The 19,425-nt window shown below is 38.7% G+C and overlaps 1 protein-coding gene across 4 annotated transcripts in view; it reads right to left on the reverse strand.

Annotated features, from left to right (window-relative positions):
- The window catches only part of LOC138743430 (SH3 domain and tetratricopeptide repeat-containing protein 2-like), an 86,445-nt gene that overhangs the window by 15,141 nt on the left and 51,879 nt on the right, over window positions 1–19,425 (reverse strand). For 3 of the 4 annotated variants that reach the window (XM_069898817.1, XM_069898816.1, XM_069898815.1), the window contains 6 exons: window positions 15,419–15,611; window positions 14,612–14,688; window positions 12,976–13,171; window positions 7,765–7,898; window positions 2,231–3,904; window positions 663–843 (listed from right to left, as the gene is read on the reverse strand). In XM_069898817.1, the coding sequence (XP_069754918.1) occupies window positions 663–843; window positions 2,231–3,904; window positions 7,765–7,898; window positions 12,976–13,171; window positions 14,612–14,688; window positions 15,419–15,611 (2,455 nt within the window). The remainder of the gene's footprint in view (window positions 1–662; window positions 844–2,230; window positions 3,905–7,764; window positions 7,899–12,975; window positions 13,172–14,611; window positions 14,689–15,418; window positions 15,612–19,425) is intronic. The other variant, XM_069898818.1, reaches the window with a different exon arrangement.

The raw sequence follows: 19,425 nt of genomic DNA on the forward strand, positions 1-19,425 counted from the left end.
TTCAGCATACTGAGATGTCACTCCAGGAATGCTGCCGACCACCACATTCCAGGCTGCAGGAGTACGTACTACGGAGGCTTGTTGCAGCCAATGCAAGGCCATCGTGGGGAAGGACCACAGTCTAGAGTCCTCGCATTGAGGGGCTGAGACTGATGGAAAGTCCATCAAACAACAGAAAGGGGGAGAAATAACAAGGTGCCATAGTGGTGGTAATGGTGTATTTAGAGAACAAATATAACCATGTACATGACTGATATTATGGGTGTAAAAAGACGGAATGGTTTATTCTTTGTAAATAATTTATCGTGACTAATGTATATTTTTAGTTTAAAAAAATCTCCTAGCAGACCTGCTTCATTATCTGCAATGTATTACAAGATTCAATAGGATAGCTTTATTCTAACTTCAGAGTTTTTAAAATATGAAAGTTCATTAATCTGAATGGTTAATGATTTCTTTCTCCATAGACAGTGATGGTTATCAGCATTCTCATTTTGGACTTAAAGCTACAGGATATTACTATTTATTGTTAATTAACAGAACATTTAAATACAGCCATTTGCATTGAAAAAAACGATCATTAACCGCATATGGATTGGTAACATGTGTTTAGGTGAGCTTCTTGACTGATAATAAATCGACTTCCAAATCATTTCACTTACCTTTCTGTGCGAAAAGAAAAATAAAGATGACTTAGAACGGTCAACATTTTCATCTCTTGTTCCTTGTCCTTCAACATACGAGTGAGGAGTAACCAATGCTCATAATATACACTGCATTGCAAATTATCATTTAAAACCTTTTCATAGAAGCTGCAAAGTTGTTCAATAGCCTGAATTTGGTCTAAATGAAAAGTGAGAACAAGGAAGGAAATTTAAAGAATAATCTCGGCATTCCTCCAGGGCAGCCATTCCCAACCTTTATTTGGCTATGGCCCTTCTTATGGCTCTGCTCAAAGTTTATGGGGCCCCCTTCACTGTGAAGCAGTCAAGTTTTGGGTTCTTGACTACTTCTCTCTCACCAACTAAATAGAAAACAACAAAAAAAATTGTTACACAAGGTGGAAAGAAAACAAGGCTTTTACTTAAAGGTGCTGTGAACCCCAGGGGCCCCTATTGAGAATGGCTGCTCTCAGGAAATATTCAAAGAAAATTAGAAGTCAAACGCTTGGGATAAAGAGAAACAAAATATATAGACTGGAGCAGTGGTTCTCAACCTTTTTTCCCCCCCCCCCACTCACATGCCACCTTAAGTGCAGTAATCCCTGACTAAGCACAGAGCACCTATGGCATAGGATAGCATAGGTACTCTGTGGTTGGTAAGGGATTACTTAAGGTGGTATGTGAGTGAGGGAGAAAAAAAAGGGTTGAAAATCACTGGACGAGAGTATCTTTATGTAACTCAGCAATATTCCCTGCCTTACAACATTAGGAAGCTCATATTAAGGCTGTTATTGTTCAAAGCAGCTGGTTAAACAGAAACATCCCCATATCTAAAGTGAGCAGAATTCTATTTTATGAGATATGGGTATTTAAACATAAATTTAGGTTATGTTGGAAAATAGTTTTTTGTACTTGCTCCTATTATAATATGTTCCTTCTTGCCTTTTTCCATTTTCCTCATACTTTTCTTTTTTGTATTATATTCTCAGATAATTTTATCCTTTAAAGTTTGTTTTTCTCCCACATTAGTCCTCTGCTTAAAGCTGATCTGTTTTCTAATTAGTTTATCCAAGGTAACATTTTTTTGCTTGCTTGTTTTTCTTTCACTCGTGACTGCACTTCAAAATACCCATATGAATGCTTTGAATCATCTAGTGCCTGTGACCAGCTTGTTATCAATGTAGATTCATTATGCTAAATCTGTCCTCTGCCCATTTCTCCCTTCATTTTGCTTGAGCCAATTCTGTCCTCAAGGAATACAGAAAAGTTAAGAAATAGAAACAGGAGAGACATCTTGGCGCCTCTTGTTCTTTCAACTATTCAAATGATTCTGAATGATCTTATTTCTCAAGCCCACATTCCAATCTGATGCACATATCTGTGGAATGCTCTTGTGTCTAAAAGTATAACTACATGTTCTAAATTTTACTTCAACACTTCCAAGTTTGAGTTTCACCCAAAGCACGCAAAAATAAAATGCCTGCAAACCAATGCGAGTCTTCTGCTTGGCTCAAAGCCACACAAAAGCAAGTACATTATAAGTAGCAAAATATTTGTGATAAACTTACAATGAACATTTTTGGTTTTTATGGCAGCAAGAAGTGCTAGCTCATAATGCAGTCTTCCTCTGTTTCTCATGCCCCTGTCAATGTAGTATTGTCCCAAACACAAGAGGGCTTGCACATAGCCTACTTCCAAGCAGCAGTCTTTCATTTGCAAATACAGATTTAAAGATTTCATGAGGTAGCGTCCAGGTAGTGCAAGAACTTTACAACACAGAGTCAGAGACCCGAAATTAGCATGTGCAATGGCTTCGTTAAGTTTGATGCCACTTTCTTTTGCAATTATTATTGCATAATGGCAACTTTCCAGAGCTTCCTTTAACTTTGTTTGCTTTTTTAGACAAAGTGCCAGCATGTTGCAAATAACTCCCTGCTGTATAGGGTTATGTGTCTCAAGTGAAGATTCTAAAAGGGAATTCAATATTTCTGATGCCAGAATTGGTTGATTATTCAGAATATGTAACCAGGCTAGAGAAAGATAGGCTTTGAAAGCTCTTCCATCATCAATGCAGCTTGCTACTTGTGCAAACTTTGTCATGTAATGTATTGCCCTTTCATACAACTTGTGTTGCTGATATAAATTAGCCAACATAAAGTTCAAATCCCTCTGGATGTTCATATTACCAGGGCTAGAAGGGAGATGCAGAGCTTCTTGAAGGTAAACTGCAGCCTGTGGAGGGATTTCACCAGTACAAATTCCTTCAGTGTTAAACTTTACATTTGTTTCAATAACAAAATTAGCCTTCTGCAAAAAAACAAACATTGTGCTGGATGAACCAGGTGGAACAAATCTTAAAGCTGCCAGTGCAAGATGTGGCAAGCATTTTTTGTTGTATATGCCACTTAAAATCATATGCACGTCTAGTGGGACTATGTTGCTCTCTGAACTGAAACTATTTGAAAGATACTGCAAATGTTCAGCAAATGTTAAAGTTTCTTCAGACTTTCCACTTTCGAGAAAAAGTTTTGCTATTAGAAAGCAGCTACGTGCTTCCAGGTGATAATCGTTGGCTATCATTCCTCTTTTAAGGAAAATATTTAGTATCTCCAACTCATTCTCTGAACTAAAAATATGGGATGGGATGCCCAGAAGGAACGTTGCAGCCTTTTCCACAAGGGTGTGAGATTTTTCTTTCATTTTCAGCTTCAAATACATTGATGCCAAGTTCACATATAAAGCGGTCAACAAATACAAGTCAGAAAATGTTCCTTGCACCAGTGTCATTGCTTCTTCAAAGTAAACTCTGGCCTGTGAGAATCTAAGTTTTTTGGCACAAAGTCTTCCCAATAAGAAACAGATTCTACAGTAGGCCCAATGTTTGTTGTACAGTTTGGCTACCTCCCTTGCCATTTCCAAGTACTGTAAAACTTCTTTCTCCTCAGTTACTCCACAAAAGATGGAGCCTATAAAGGAAAAGTTCAAGTCATAAAAATGTCTGAAATGTGGAATATATTCCTCTTGGTTTAGAAATAGTAGTATGGGATTAAAGATTTCGGGATCATTCATGCCTTCAAGACCGAGGTCTACATCGAATATGGGATGTTTGACTTGATCCTCTTCAAGAACAAATTGTTTTAATTCCTTGTATTTAGATGGGTTCGTACCAGAATTGCTGTCATCAAAAAGTCCGGCTGGGTTGGACAGGAGATGTTGTTCAAACATGGAAGGATGTAATTCCCCTATGAAAATGTGAACATAAAAAAAAGCTAGGACAAAAGAGGATTAAGGTGGTACATTGTGCAAGGTCTCAGCCAAAACAATATATTTGCATCAAAATATTCCAGACAAATGTATATTATTCATTTTCCAAAATTTTTTTTAAATTATTTTTTTAATTTTTCACACTATAAACCCTACTGACCAAAATACATACAAACATTTTTCTCTTGAATATATACAGTGTCATTTTCTCCCCTTTTCCCCCTCCCTCACCCCCTTCCCGTTTATTCAAAGTTCAATCTATAAGATACATAATTGACTATTAATTTAAACTTATTGTTGTCAAAGTTAAATCATTAGAATGTGCTACTTGGTTGAAAAAAAGAAGCTGCAATACTAATACTTTTACAATACCTTACAGTTCGGCGGGCAGCAACCTCCTTTGAAGAAGACCGCAGAGCCCACCTCACTGACAAAAGACAAAGGAGGAAAAACCCAACACCCAACTCCAACCAACCAATTTTCCCTTGCAACCGTGCCTGCCTGTCAGTCACCAACGAGCCTGCAGCAAACGTGGAATACCCCTCCATAAATCTTCGTCCGCGAAGCCAAGCCAAAAAGAAATACTAAACAGAGCGAATCTACAAAAACTCCAATTGCCTTCCTGTTGATGTTCAAATTCTGGAAATTATTCACACAAACACTATTTTACGTGGTTATTTCAGGATATTACTTCCCCCCCCCAAAAAAAAGGGCTAAATTTATTTTAAAACTCACCAAATTTGGCATCTGACCCTCATGCATTTGATCTTTGTTATTTCTTGGGGCTTTGTCCAGTTCAAGTTTATTATCATCTAACTGTAGATTTACACCCAAAGTAGCGTTTCTCCAAACCACAGTGCACACACACACACAATAATCACATACATGCATAAATATAATTTTAGAAAATACATTCACACACACTCTCTCCCATGTTTGGCACTCTGCTGAGAGGTCAACAAAAACACAGTGAGCGCAACACTGTTACAGCGCCAGTAATCGGGACCGGGGTTCAAATCCTTTGCTGTCTGTAAGGAGTTTGTACGTTCTCCTGGTGTCTGTGTGGGTTTTCCCTCAGGGTCTCCTGTTTCCTCCCAACATTCAAAATGTAATGGGGGTTGTAGGTCAATTAGGTGTAATTGTACAGCCTGGCCTCATGTGCTGAAAAGGACCTATTACCATGCTATATGTCTAAATTTAAATAAGCATGGTGCAGGACATTTTTCCTGCATTGTCAACAGCCACACTTATAAAATAGTATTTACAGCTACTCAGGCCCCATCAGCTATCGAATGTCACGGAACATGAATGTTTGTAAATCTGACATTTGCAAACATTCAAAAATACAAAGATTTTTTTTTAAATATGAAGACTGAAATAGTACATACTTTGCATTCATATATTGAAACTGCCTTAAGGTGATAGAGGCTCATCAGTTGGAGTGCTGAGAGATCTGTGGAAGTGAATGCTGTGCTCTTTGAAGTCCATTGGGAGTTCATGCTCTCAGTACAAGCAATTGCCAGCCTACCCCATGCCAACAGCAACCTCTAACTGTGAGCTGCATTAGAGAGAATAATAATACAATTCTGAAAGTGGAGAGCACCAGATACATTCTGTTTTGTGGTCACATTTCCTCAGTTCTGTAGAGCTACTTAGGGCCAAATGCTTACATCAAGCTATTATACAGTGATGGGTTAAATATTGGACTTTATGAATAGCACATTTACAAGAGCCACTGTAACAATTATCCATACATGGATTTGTTTCTAGTTGCTAGCCTTAATTATGGTATATATTCATGCAATAGTTGAGTTTAGTTGACCAATTTTGGGGGAGGGGTGACTATTACACGTTTACTACTTTTGATCACGGTAAGCTACTCAGTCTTTCAAGGCATCGGGAGTTTGGATGGCTGGGACCGGGTGGCAAGTGCATGGATGGGGTGTCTGGAGCTTGGATGGCCGAGGCCTAGAAGAGTCATTGGCGAGGGCGTCAGGAGCTCAGTTAGGCGGGCAGCCGAGGCATCAGGAGTTCAGGTGTGTGGGCAGTAGAGGCCAAAAATAAGGAGGGGGTGGGGGGGGAGAAAGTTTTTTTTTTCCCACAGGTCATAAGGGAAACATGATTTTTGAGCCAATTAAAAAAAGGGAAAGGGGTGAGGTGGGTTGACTTTTGCATGAGAGCAACTATTGCATGAGTATATATGGTATTCTGTTGACGGTTATTGGAATGATATTTCCATTTATTCAGCCATTTTCTCTTGGTCTCTTACCTGTCACAGACATTCCCTTTGGTACTCTCCACCTCTTCTTCTCCTCTACTCCAGGGGTTCTCAACCTTTCTCTTTCCACTCACAAACCACTAAGTAATCCCTATGCCATCAGTGCTCTGTGATTAGTAAGGGGTTACTTAATGTGGTATGTGAGTAGAAAAGGATGAGAATCATTGCTTCTAGGCCCAATTGTTACTGAAATATTTTGCTTGAGAAAAATGGTCATTGGCCCATTTCCTTTGGAGTTATGAAACCGTTCACATAACGAGTCAATTAGGTACGATTAAAATAGTGGTTTGCAAAGTTTTTCTTTCACCCACATACCACCTTAAGCAATCCCTTACTAATCACAGAGCACCTAGGGCATAGGGAATACTTAAAAGTGGAATGAAAAAGGTTGAGAACCACTGCTCTGCCCCCTTTTCTATAATTAAAAACATTACTTTTTTTTTAATTTGTTACTAGTTCATATTAACTGAAACATTATTTTCTTTTTACACAATCTGTTGACATACTATTTCTGTTCTTCTGTTAGCATTCATTTTGCATACAAACCTCTGAAGTAGAACTCATAGCACTATCTTTTGACATAAAGAAATGGTTGGTACCTGTTTGTTAGCTATTATACCCACAATGTTATGTAGCCCATTTTCCTTCAGTGGGCCAATTCGCAACACCTAAAACACAAGTTGAAATGAAAGCCCGAAATCAGAACAGAATCTGCCTTAAACTCAGTGACGTGTTTTAACAAAGGAATGGGAAGCTTAAAGGAAGTGTTGGCAATTTGAATAGAATAATGAGTTTGCTTATATTGTCTTCCATTTCTACACAGAAATCAGAAGACTTCTCACATCTTATGAACGCTAATGAAAACAAACATCTGGAGTTGAATCCATGAGGTTAGGCCCTTTTGTAGGTTAAGAAGATGAGTGTTTCCTTCAAGCCTAAAAAACCCATCTTGTCAAACGATTTGCCACCAGCTTGCCATTCTCTGTGATCAAGAACCTCAGTGTTTGTGACAATCTAAAAAGCAGCCCTCGCCTTAACTTGCCCATGGTTATCTGTTCACACAAATCACTTGTTCTTGTATATTGCAGGCTGCTCACCTCAAAAGCCTCGATCATGCTGTGTGCTCATCTCTGGACGTTCATAGATCAGGCCATTTCTGATACAGTAAAACTCCTGGAATCCAGCACCAATGAGGATAGGTTGATGCTGAATAACTGTATTTTCTGGTTGCTTGAGATTACGTGTTGCGTGATTGGCAAACTAACCAATTTTAAACTTCCATATTTTATCACCCATTTATTTTCAACAATACTTTTTCTTTTCCTGGTTGCTTGAGGCTGGCAGTTGTTTGAATTCCAGACAACAGGGTTTTCACTGTATTTGGGTTTTTTCCCCCAAATGTTCCCAAACTTAAAACAAACCAACTTTTTTCCCAAATCCCAAAGAGGAAATAATAACCAAGAGTGTACTGCTGCAAAATAAATTTCACTTTTGAAAGCAGAAAAAAGAATTAATGGCAAAGTGCTAATTTAAAAAAAATAATGCTACAAGAAAACTCACCTAAACGATAAACGGTGTCGATATCAGTTTGGGAGAGTTTGCTCAGGAGATTGGTGCAATGTTGTTCATCTGACTTTTTGATCATGTTGAAAGAAGCCTTTTCTTCATCACTTAAGAACAAAAGATGGGTTTCCCTGTGAATTAAATGTTCAATTTTTAACTACATTGGAAGTTCATCAGATGTCTGTTTCGACAAGCTTTCAACAAACCTTCCAACAGATTAAATTGGAGAAAAAAAAACAAATAAAAATGTAGGCCCTATCATGAAAAATGTAACCTTGGCAAATGGAACTCTGCATCAGAGGTGCTAAAGATAGAAATTTTTAACATTCTGCCATGTCATTCAACAAAGCACTAAAGAGCTATTACTCTGGAATGCAAAGAAATATTTTAATTAACCCATGGTAGAAACCAAATGATATTGAAGTCAAAATTGTAATGCTTGGTCAATTAACTTTATTTCTGTGTGGTTATTTTAACTGGGACCTTTCGTGCAGGTCAACTTCAATGTCATTAACCAACCCAAATGGTGGAGTGGGCATAAATGTCCTCCTGGGGGAAAGAGGGAAACAAAAGAGTAAGTGTTAGTTATTTTTCAGGCTTCACAACAGTAATGTCAGCTCTAACCATTTTTCCCCCTTCCCAATGATCTCTTCCCTTTCTTATCATGTATCACCAAGACCTGAGATATTGCATTGGCTTGGAACCCAGAGCTAAAGTACCCTCAGGTTTAATGACGCTTAGACATCAATATGTGATCCTGCTCAGGAGATGAAGAGTTTAATGACACTTGTTGTACTAGCCAACCAAGAGTCAAGAACATGGTACATTCTGCCTGTCAATTCCTCTTCCTTACGTGATCCCAAGATTTCCCTGGATTCCAGCAGATTGACTGGGTTCAGCAAATAAGCATCACAGCTCTCCAGGTAGAGAAATACAAAGCCTCACCACACACTGCACAAATAAATTTCTCTCCTCAGTCCTAATCTGAGGCTCAGTAATTAGAGCATTTATCTTGTAAACCAGGGGTCATGAGTTCGTTCCTCACTGGGGCTTCATTTCTGTGAGGGGCACTTGACAAAGAAGTGACTCTCTGTCTTCCTTGGGGTAGACAAAGTTAAACAATTTCATGTATATTATATTCTAAATGTAATACTACGTGATAATAATGGAACCTTTACTTTAAATGGCCTATTTATTATTCTTAGACTGTGACTACTGCAGGAAAGCAAGATGGCTTGGACCGGTGCCAGAAGCCTCTGGAATTACTCTTTAAAACTGTACTAGTCTGGACATGAACGGGGTGACAAGTTGACCTGAAACGAGAACAGAAAATGCAAGAAACTCTCAGCAGGTCAGGCAACATTGGTAGAAAGAAAAACCAGTTTATTTTCTTCCCTCTATCTTGGTTCTAAGGGCTATTGAACCAAAATATTAACTGTGTCTTTCTTTCCATAATTGCTGTCTGGCTTGTTGCAGATTCCTACATTTTTTTTCTTTTAGTTTCAGTTCCAACATCTCCAGATTTACTTTAAACATAAAGAAGTAGTCTGAGAAGGGATACCATCATCAGGCACGTCACAGAGGGGCAATAATAATGCACTCCCTCAGGATCTTTACACCATTTAGAATATTTTTCAAGGGTTGAAATGCTTTGAGAGGCTGGTCAAGGCTAGAATTAACTTTACCCATGTAAATATCTGGAACCTCTGTGATTTGCCTACCATCACAATCACTGGGCTCTCTACTCAACTCTGGATCACCTAGACAACAGCAACACATACATCAGTCTGCTCTTCATCGGCTACAGTTCAGCTTTCAATATCATCATACTGTCAGTACTGGTCAACAAACTCCAAAACCTGGGGCTCTGCAACTCTATTCTTGTCTTCCTAATCTTCATAGTCAGTATGAATGAAAAACAACATCTCCTCCTCATTGAAAATCAACACAGGTGCACCTAAAAGATGAGTGCTTAGCCAACTTCTCTACTCACTCTACTCCCATGACTATATGGTTAGGCACAAATCAAATGTCATCTATCAATTTGCCAATGACACCAAGGTCTTTGGCAGAATTAGTGGCAGTTATGAGGGAGATAGGTTAGCTAGCTGACTGGTGTAACAACCATAACCTTGTATTCAACATTAGCAAAACTAAGGAACTGATTGTGGACTTCAGGAGGGGGAGATCAGGAGAACACAAACCAGTCCTTAAAGTGTCAGTGGTGGAAAGGGTTAATAACTTCAAATTCTTGGGTGTCAACATCTCCGAAGATCTGCCCTGGGGCTTCCATGTCGATGCAATCATGGACAGCTCGCCAGCACTATATTTTGTGAAGAGTTTGAAAAGATTTGTTATACCACCAAAGACTCTTGCAAATTTCTACAGGTGTATTGTAGAGAGTATTCTGACTGGTTGCCTCATTGTCAGGTATGGAGGTGTCAATGCACAGGACAGAAAAAGACTACAAAGAGTTGTGAACTCAGCAGCACCATCGCAGGCATCAGTCCACCCCATCTAGGACATCTACAAGAGGTGGTGACTTAAGAAAGCAGCCTCTATCCTCAAGCATCCTCACCACTCAGGCCTTGCACTCTTCACACTGCTACCATCCTCTACCAAAGTAGAGGAGCCTGAAGAACACTCAGTGGCACAAAAACAGCTTCTTCCCCTCTGCCATCAAATTTCTCAATGGACAATGACCCACAGACACTACTCACTTTCTCTTCTATTCGTACAATTTTTTTTTTTACACATGTAATTACTATTTGTACCAGTGATGCTGTTGTAAAATAACAAATTTTGTGACATGCATATGACAATAAATTCTGATCCTGATCTCGCCGATCTGCACAAGCGACAGTGCTGTCATCACAGCAGTGCCGACATTTAAAGCAATGTACCAGACACAAGTAAAACTACAAATTATCAGGCCCCACTTTTGTTTTTCAGCTGGTTGCATTCCTTGGCACAATCTCAAGATAAATGATTCACATTACATTTGATTTACTCCAAATCTCTCTTCCCTCCCTCCCTCAAGTGTGATTTAACACTTCGTCTGGCTCTTTCATATCAGAAGAATGGTGACTCAGTGGCACTGTAGCTGATTCATCAACTTTTCCATTCACTAGGCATTAATGTGACATGGACCTACTTCCCCTCTGAGTTCAACAGCTCCAGGGAATTTCTCAGCCTTGCTCTGTTTGACAGTCGCAACTTTCAGCTATTTAAACAATTCCAGTGCACGTCACAACAATAATTAACCTTCAACTATCTCAGGTGTTCAATTTGCAGTAATTGGTTCTTTGATGGGCAGGTCTGCTCTGACAGCAGAGGAAAAAAAAATGGCAAGCTTAACTTAAAATCTTTTAATCGTTCTTTAAAGGCCCATTCATTTGTGACAAATATTTTACCATTGCTATGACCATGGGAAAAAAAACCGGAAATCTGAAAAATTGTGTAACTGACCCAATCTCCCCTCTCCTAACTTGCAAAAAATGTACAATTTAAAATCTCCCTATACTAACCCCAAAATTGTTTGGAAGTGATTAAATTAAGCTTGCAATGAAATAAAAATTGATATTTTAGATTAGTGGATTTTCCTACTGTGACAGTACAGATTCCATCACCAATGTGTATTTGTACAGATGGTAGTGTAGGATGACTGTGATTGGCTGAGAGTGTAGCCACACCTCCTGGCAGGTCTTAAAGGATTGTTCCTAATCAGACCAGGTCATTCTGGACTGGTCGACCTACTTGTGATATGATCCAGTCTTTTAGTTAATACAAGCCTTGGTTTGGATCAACAAGTCTTTGGTTCTTTCGACACTCATTACACCTACTTCAGCATCAAACCTCATTTAGCTGATATGCACATCAAGGTTCAACTCCTTTTACTTTCAAGGTTAACACTACAATTGATTCACATCAAGTCTCCAGATTTTCAATAACTTTAGTGTGTCTAAAAATTGTACAATATCGATGAAACACATTCAGCTACTGGAGAAGATCTGCTATTTCCTGTGATTGCCCAACTTAAATATTGGATGCTCATGCTACTGACCATGTCAGTTAGCCAAAAGAAAGGGGAGAACACAGGTCTTCAGTTGAAGAGGCCCTGAAAATAGCATTGCATAGCCCTCATAGGCAACAGTCACCATCATTTACTTCCTCAACCATTGGCTGTCTACTACTTCTCCTTCCCCCTCACACATTCACCCAGAAAGATGAATCTTTGTAATTCTCAACTTAAGAGTTTTGCGGCTGCTTAATTGCTCGATATATTAAATTATTAATGATTAACCTTTAGATGTTATAGGAATTAGAGGATTAGTAAAGGGGGACAAATGTCAAAGGTCAAGCATGATCAGTGAGGAACTGAATGCCTTGCTCCTACTTCGAATTCTCAGCATTTTGCATTCACTCAGCTGCAACACTAACTCTTCACTCAATGTCCTGCTAAATGCCTGGATCATGCATGCAAGACTGACAAGCCTATAAGTTTTAGGACTTGCCCCAAATATTTATAATTACATGTGAACAGTTTTAAGAGTTTGCCAGCAAAGATTTGGATTGAGTGGTTATATTAAAGGAAAGCCCTTCAGCAGGCAAAGATGAGTTAATGGAACTTCTAGTAATAGCGCCATGGTGATGTATGGAGAGGGCAGTATAATATTGTTGTCTGAGCTAGACCCATCAACAGGGAACTCCCAATCTGCTTGCTCCTTCTCAGAACCAATTAGAAGTAAAGGGTTGTCAGTAAACCACTCATCAGGAATGCAGAGAATGTTTGATATCTGAATTAAGGAGTTGGGTCTATTCCAGGGTAGAAAGCAAAAAGGTGGGGAAAAACCCTCAGGGTTTTAAAATCCTCAAAAAAGGATGGAACTTAGAAACACATGAGGCTGTGTGTAATTTCACCCACGTCAGACTCTGTGCAATGAGAAATCACAAACTTTTAGCTACTGATTTTCCATCTGTCAGAAGGCAATGCATTCATAAAAAGCAACAATTTCCACTTGCATAGCATCTTCATTGTAGTTTAGCTCCTTAGAAAATTCACAGATGTCAATTTCTGTTTATTTTCCTTATCTAACTGTAAAGAGATATTAGGACAGATTTATATCAACCCTATAACAATATTGGAGGATGATTAATTGTAATAGCTGACATTTCCTACACTCTTCACAATAGAAGCACTTTACTCACAGTGTTTTGAATTGGTCAGGCCGCACATGCCTTACTGGCACAAAGCCAGTTTCTCCAGATGATAAAGATTTCCCCAAAAACCACTGCAGGTTAGAAAGAAGGAAGCCAATTATCTGGATCTTTTCTCCTTCGTTGAAACACAGTTCATCCACCTCACCCTCTTTGTGATCCATGGTTGCAACACAGATTCCTGTACCTAAAAGGCAGAGGTTACTTGTATGCTGTCATGAACAGTGATGGAAGCTCTGCAATTATTCTAAACATCATCTGAGTTGTAGAAACACTGACTCTGTGAATGTGCTTCTTCGTGATTACAGTGTGCAAACTATGCCAAAATGCTGTCCTTTTATTTCAGAAAATTCTTTCCCATTCTAATTAAATCTGCATGGCAGTTTCGGTTATTCATAAAGGATTACATTCCATGTGGCTTTCCAGCACTTGTCTGTGCAAGATCTGGGCCAAAGCTTGAAAATAGTTAACCTACCACAAGCAACTCATGAATAGTGGCTTTTTGTCATTCCTATGGAACATTTTCTTTTAGTTTCAATGCCCAGCTTCTCCTCCAAAACTGCCATTAAACTATATAGCTGAGACTTTATAGAAGCTCCAAATACATAGTAGGCCCAACTGCTAAAGAACCCAGGTACTTCAAAGAATTTCCCATGTAACTTGCTCTTCTGGTAGATAAATTTGAAGTTGTACCACTTTTTAAATCAGATCCAGGTGGGGATGCAGGGACTGACTGAGCACAGTGAGAGCTCTACCTCAAATGAGTCTGAAGGCATTGGGTCAATATTAACTGTAGGCATAATCTGCATATAGCCTTATAAGGCTCTAACCTATTATGAGACAAGGGGACATTTAGCTGCTGGACCCAGGTGACAAACCATTGAGCAATCCCACTGTTGAATGCAGAAATGAACAGGCAAGGGGGAGTGGAGAGTTTTGCACCATGGTTGTCTGGCAATGGGATCATTATCACCATAGCAGGAAGAGTGGCTTACTCTTGTGCAAGGAATACTTAGTTAGTTGGAGAGGTTTGAAAGAACATCCTAGCCTCTCCTGTCCTACCACAAAATTTAAAGTTCTGGGCCTCCAATCAAGCACCTGTCAGACAAGACACCCACTTCGGCATCTCAAATGTATCATCAGTAGACTTGTAACCTGCATCAGCTGCAGGATGTGTCCTTACCACCTGCAATGTAACACTGCAGACAAATTTGGCATGAAGGCAACGAGTAAATCATTTGCACCTTGATAGCTACTATCATGCCTTACTTGAGCCTCATGGATCAGAATTTGATTAAAAATCCACTGCCTCACCTCATCTACCCGATTTAATGATGAACACAAAATTATTCAGTTAATTGTATATCACAGAAATGGGTCCTTTTGCCAACCACATCTTTATTGACATTTTTTGTTCATCTACATAAATCCCATTTGCTTGCATTAGATCTGCTTCCTTCATTAACTTCTTCAATTAAGTGCCTTGTCTTGCAGGTAGTGATTCTATCCAATTCTAGCACCTCCACTCACAGTGAGTTCCCTGCTCCCTACAAGAAAAAAAACTTTCCCCTCAAATACTCCCTTTTCTTGGCCATTGGTTAAACAAAAATTTTAAAAGGTTACTTACCAATAGAATGGGGGAACTGATGTTCATTATATTCCTCATAGTCAATAAAGTTTTCTGCTTTCGTCTTCAAGAACCACCTGTGATCAAATAAAACAAAGCTTTTTCCAAGTAATTACAGTCTTCAAAATGTGATACATTTTAGCCTCAACTTACAAGCTGATTTTTAGAATATTGTCAAATAAATACCACAACTTCCTCAAATCCTGTCAAATTTGTAATATTTGTTGAAAAAAAAATGCCTTCTTTGATGCAAAAAAAAATTAAGCAACATAACTTTGCAATTCAAGAAATCTTCAAGACTGTGCAACCCCAAGAAAGAAGTTTTATCTCAATGTTGGCTGCTGTCTGCGTGGAGCTTGTATATTCTCCATATGGCTGTGTGACCTTCCTCCCACTTACATATATGTAGGTTAGCAAGTGGTAATAGAATACAGTGGGAGTTTATGGGTATGTGAAAGAAGTTGCAGGGGTACAAGGAGACAAGGAGATGGGAATGGGACAAAATGATGGACAAAATGAGCTGAAAGTTCTCTTTATGTATCATAGATAAACATCTGTGGCATCAATGAAAAAAAATTTGGAGTAAGATTTACATGAGTGCTTCCCCATTCATGGAGCATAATCCTAAATTAAGATGCAAAAGCAGGAGACCTGCCCCCACTCCCCCCCCACCAACCATGGGATGCTTGCCCAAGGTTTTTACAATAACATTTGACAGGATACAAATTTATTTTAATTAATTTTATAACATCAGAAAAATCAACTTTCCATAAAAATAGTATAAATGTGAGAGTTATTTTGCCGTACTGGTAAAAAGGGTAGAGAAGAGCCTGGGGAGCAGAAACCGGAATAAGGCCCTTTTCATTGGTTGCAAGCACAGTTGCTTCCCACTTTGAGTCATTCCCGATATCTTTAACCATGATAAGGTCGTCCTTGGAGACATTGAGATCTTGCTCTTCATTCTTTGGAATGTTGCACAAGACTCTGGTGAAAAAGTGACCTTGATGCAGAAATAGATAACAGATTTGGAATGTCTTCTTTTTTTATAACATTTTTATTGATTTAATATACTTAAATATGCATATATAGTACATTTATGGGAAGCACAATAAAAATGATAAATTACATAGCTCAGAAAATTATAAAGGCCTAGAGCACATTCGCAATATATAGCATATAAACGCATCTAATAATTTTAACATGGATAGGCATGTTTCTAATCCCTATCCACCTTACCATTGTTGTATGGTTAAAAAGAAAAAACATACTAAAGTTTAGGATTTCTATTATGCCTAGAGGTTGTGGAAAAGATTCAAAAGTGGTCCCCACAACATTTAAAAACCTTATATATGAATTACTAATTGAGTAACAAATCTTGTTCTAGACTTAAACAGGACATAATGTCCATTAGCCACTGAACATAGGTAGGCGAGGCAGTATCCTTCCACCTAAGCAATAAGAGAGAGGCAAAAGACATTTGGTTGGAGTTAAAAGAACTTCATCCACTCTAGTTTTGCCAAAAAGAGAAACCAAAGGATTAAGCTCAATTTAAATTAAGAATTAAGTATAAAGTTTGAAACACAGATAACTTTCGAGACTAGGACACGTCGGAAACGTGGATGAGAGAAGCTTCTCCCCTCTTACATTTATCATAGCAAGGGTCTACCTCTGAATAAATTCGAGATAATTTAACTTTAGACATATGAACTCCATGTACAACTTTAAACTTCAACAAACAACGACATGCACATAAAGTTGTGGTGTTAACCATCCTAAAAATTGAATCCCAAACCTCATCCGATATTGAAAAGCTGAAATCCTGCTCCTAGGCATTTTTAATTTTAACTAAGGGAGCGTGTCTTAAACCTACCAATTTATCATAAATGATGCATATTAGACCTTTGCGAGAAAGTTGTAAACTAAAAAAAATATATATCAATAATGTTTGCATCAGGTGCCCTAGGGAAATTTGATATCCAAGAATGAAGAAAATGTCTGATTTGCAAGTATCTGAAAAAATGAGTATTTGTTAAATTGAACTTTTCGGACAGCTGTTCAAATGACGCGAAACTCTTGTCAATAAAAAGATATTTGAAGTGTTCAATACCCAATTATTTAAAGAAATTTGAAAAAAAAAATGATTGGATAGACAAGGGCTTGAAAGAGAAAAATTATGAAATCCAAAATGTTTTCTGAACTGTACCCAAACTCTCAGAGTTTGCCTGTCAATTGATTTATTCAAAGAAAAAGGAAGAAAGGATCTGAGAAGTGCTGAGACAGAATGTCTCAAAGTTGTAGAATTGTTGTGCACAGGAGGCAGCCATTCCACCCACTCAGCCAAAGCCATCTCCCTTAGGCCAGTCTATTCAGCCCAAACTCTGGTTCCTTCTCCATAGCCCAACAATTTATTCTCTCTCATTTGCCTATCCATTTCTTTTTTTTTGGAAGCTACGATTAATTCAATCTCCCCACAGCTACAAAGTTTTGGTTCGCATTTGTTCAATCACAATGTAAAAAGTTTTCCCTTGCGTCATGTTTGTATCTTCTGCTTATCATTATGAAATTTAAGTTCTCTCTTCAGTACCCCAGACCATTCCCATCCTTCCAGCAACGTGGGGACCGAAAATGGATGCAAGGTTTTATTTGTGAGTTTTTAAAAGGTTCAATGCAGCTTCTCTGTTATTGTGCTTTGTGCCTCTACTAATGAAGTTCGGCGGACAGCAACCTCCTTTGAAGAAGACTGCAGAGCCCACTTCACTGACAAAAGGCAAAGGAGGAAAAAACCCAACACCCAACCCACCAATTTTCCCCTGCAACCGTGCCTGCCTGTCCCGCATCAGACTTGTCAGCCACAAACGAGCCTGCAGCTGACGTGGACATTTACCCCCTCCATAAATCTTCGTCCGCGAAGCCAAGCCAAAGAAGAATGAAGCTCAGAGTTCCATTTGTTTTACTAACCACTATCTCAATTCGTGATGCTACTTTTTCCAAAAGATGTTTTCCCATATGGCCTGGCCTTCTACTCCTACACACCTTTCGAAACTGTGGCATTTAGACTATGTTTTATTGACCTGCCTCATTTTTTTTCCCTGCCAAAATACATCATTTCACACTTTTTAGTATTAAATTTCATCTGCCTCTTGTCTGAGCAGTCTGACAGCCTATGTCACCTTTGAGTCATTTACTTCCCTTTTCACGGTTTGTCACACATTCAGGTTTTGTGACAGCATATAATATTTAAATCAACGTAAAGCAAAGTAAATTAACTTTCTCCAATGGAACAAACCCAAAATGCAAAAGATAACGAGTCTTAAGATTAGTTTCATAACTTTCATCTTTGGTTTGTGCCACCTAACCATGGATTTTTTAAATTGACAATTTCTTCTCCTTTCATCCTGTATCCAGGCAAAATTGAGCACTTTTATTTCCACTGTTCAACAACTGGTCGCGGTACTATATTGGCAGGGTGTGAACAAAGATCTGCTGATCATGTTACTCTAGCTCAACCAGTCATCACTTTCAAAACCCCACTTGATAACCCAGAAGATGCCCCCACTCACTTGGCTACCCCACAGAGTCTAGGCAGCAAGTCTCAGGAGTGCAATAAGGGGATATTAAGATAGAGTCCGACATAATATACCTTCAACAGATCAGAAAGATACAAGTTTTAAATCACCAGAGGAATGATTTGGAAATTGACAGAAAGACTGGTTTTAATGCCACCATGAATTAGTTATTTCCACTGTTGTCAGATGCAATTCATTTTGTGGTGGCACTTGGATATTTTAATGTTTTAAATGGACAATGCATTTTCAGTGGGTGAGGCAATGATATTCTCTGGTTGTGTGCAGACCGTTAATTATGACGGGACTCCACTTGCTGCCATTAGCAAACTCCAAAGTCCCTCAACATGGAACAGAATGTATTGTTGGAAAATAGGGCTCTATTTATAAATTATTAGATAAAATAACAGGAAGGAACCCATCTCACATACTGTACGAGCAACTCAAGAGCAAGTCAAAAGAGTTAACAACCCAAAACATTAATTTCTTCCACTCATAATAAAGAGAATGCAGTATCATTTACAAAATACACTGTTGTTGAACATGCCTCATAATATAAATGGGAGAGGTTTTTACTAACAAACTCACTGGAAGTGTGACACGATGTTGGTATATGGAACAGGTAAATATCCGAGGGAGCGCTATTTTTATTGGTGAAGGCAGACATACATTGCACATTTTTTTAAATTTAGAGATACAGCACAGTAACAGGCCTTTCTGGCCCACAGGCCCGTGCTGTCCAATCACAACCATATGACCAATCAATCCACTGGCCCTTACATCTTTGGAATGTAGGACGAAACCTGAACACCCGGAGGAAATCCATACAGCCTTGGCGAGAACTTACAGACTGCGGCAGAGTTGTACTAACCACTGTGCCAGTGGTTCTGAACCTTTTTCTTTCCATCTTAAGTAATCCCTTACTAACTAGAGGACATCCTATGCCATAGGTGCTGTGGTTAGTAAGGGATGACTAAGGTGGTTTGTGAATGGAAAAAAAAAGGATTGAAAACCACTGCACTATGCTGTGCCACCCAAAATTACACACAAACACCTCTTTGGGTAGATGCGTTGCTCCTATTAATCAGCAGTATTTAAACCAGCATGAAGAAACCCAAATTTCCAATCGATCACCTTAACTGCTTGATCACGATTAGAACAAATATCCTCTGCAAAATGAAAACACGTAACCATGTACTACAACAGAGTTTGCTTCTGTAATTTAAATCCAACAAACTTGTAGCCTTATAT

The sequence above is a fragment of the Narcine bancroftii genome, chromosome 9 (assembly GCF_036971445.1).
Source record: "Narcine bancroftii isolate sNarBan1 chromosome 9, sNarBan1.hap1, whole genome shotgun sequence".
Classification (NCBI taxonomy): domain Eukaryota; kingdom Metazoa; phylum Chordata; class Chondrichthyes; order Torpediniformes; family Narcinidae; genus Narcine; species Narcine bancroftii.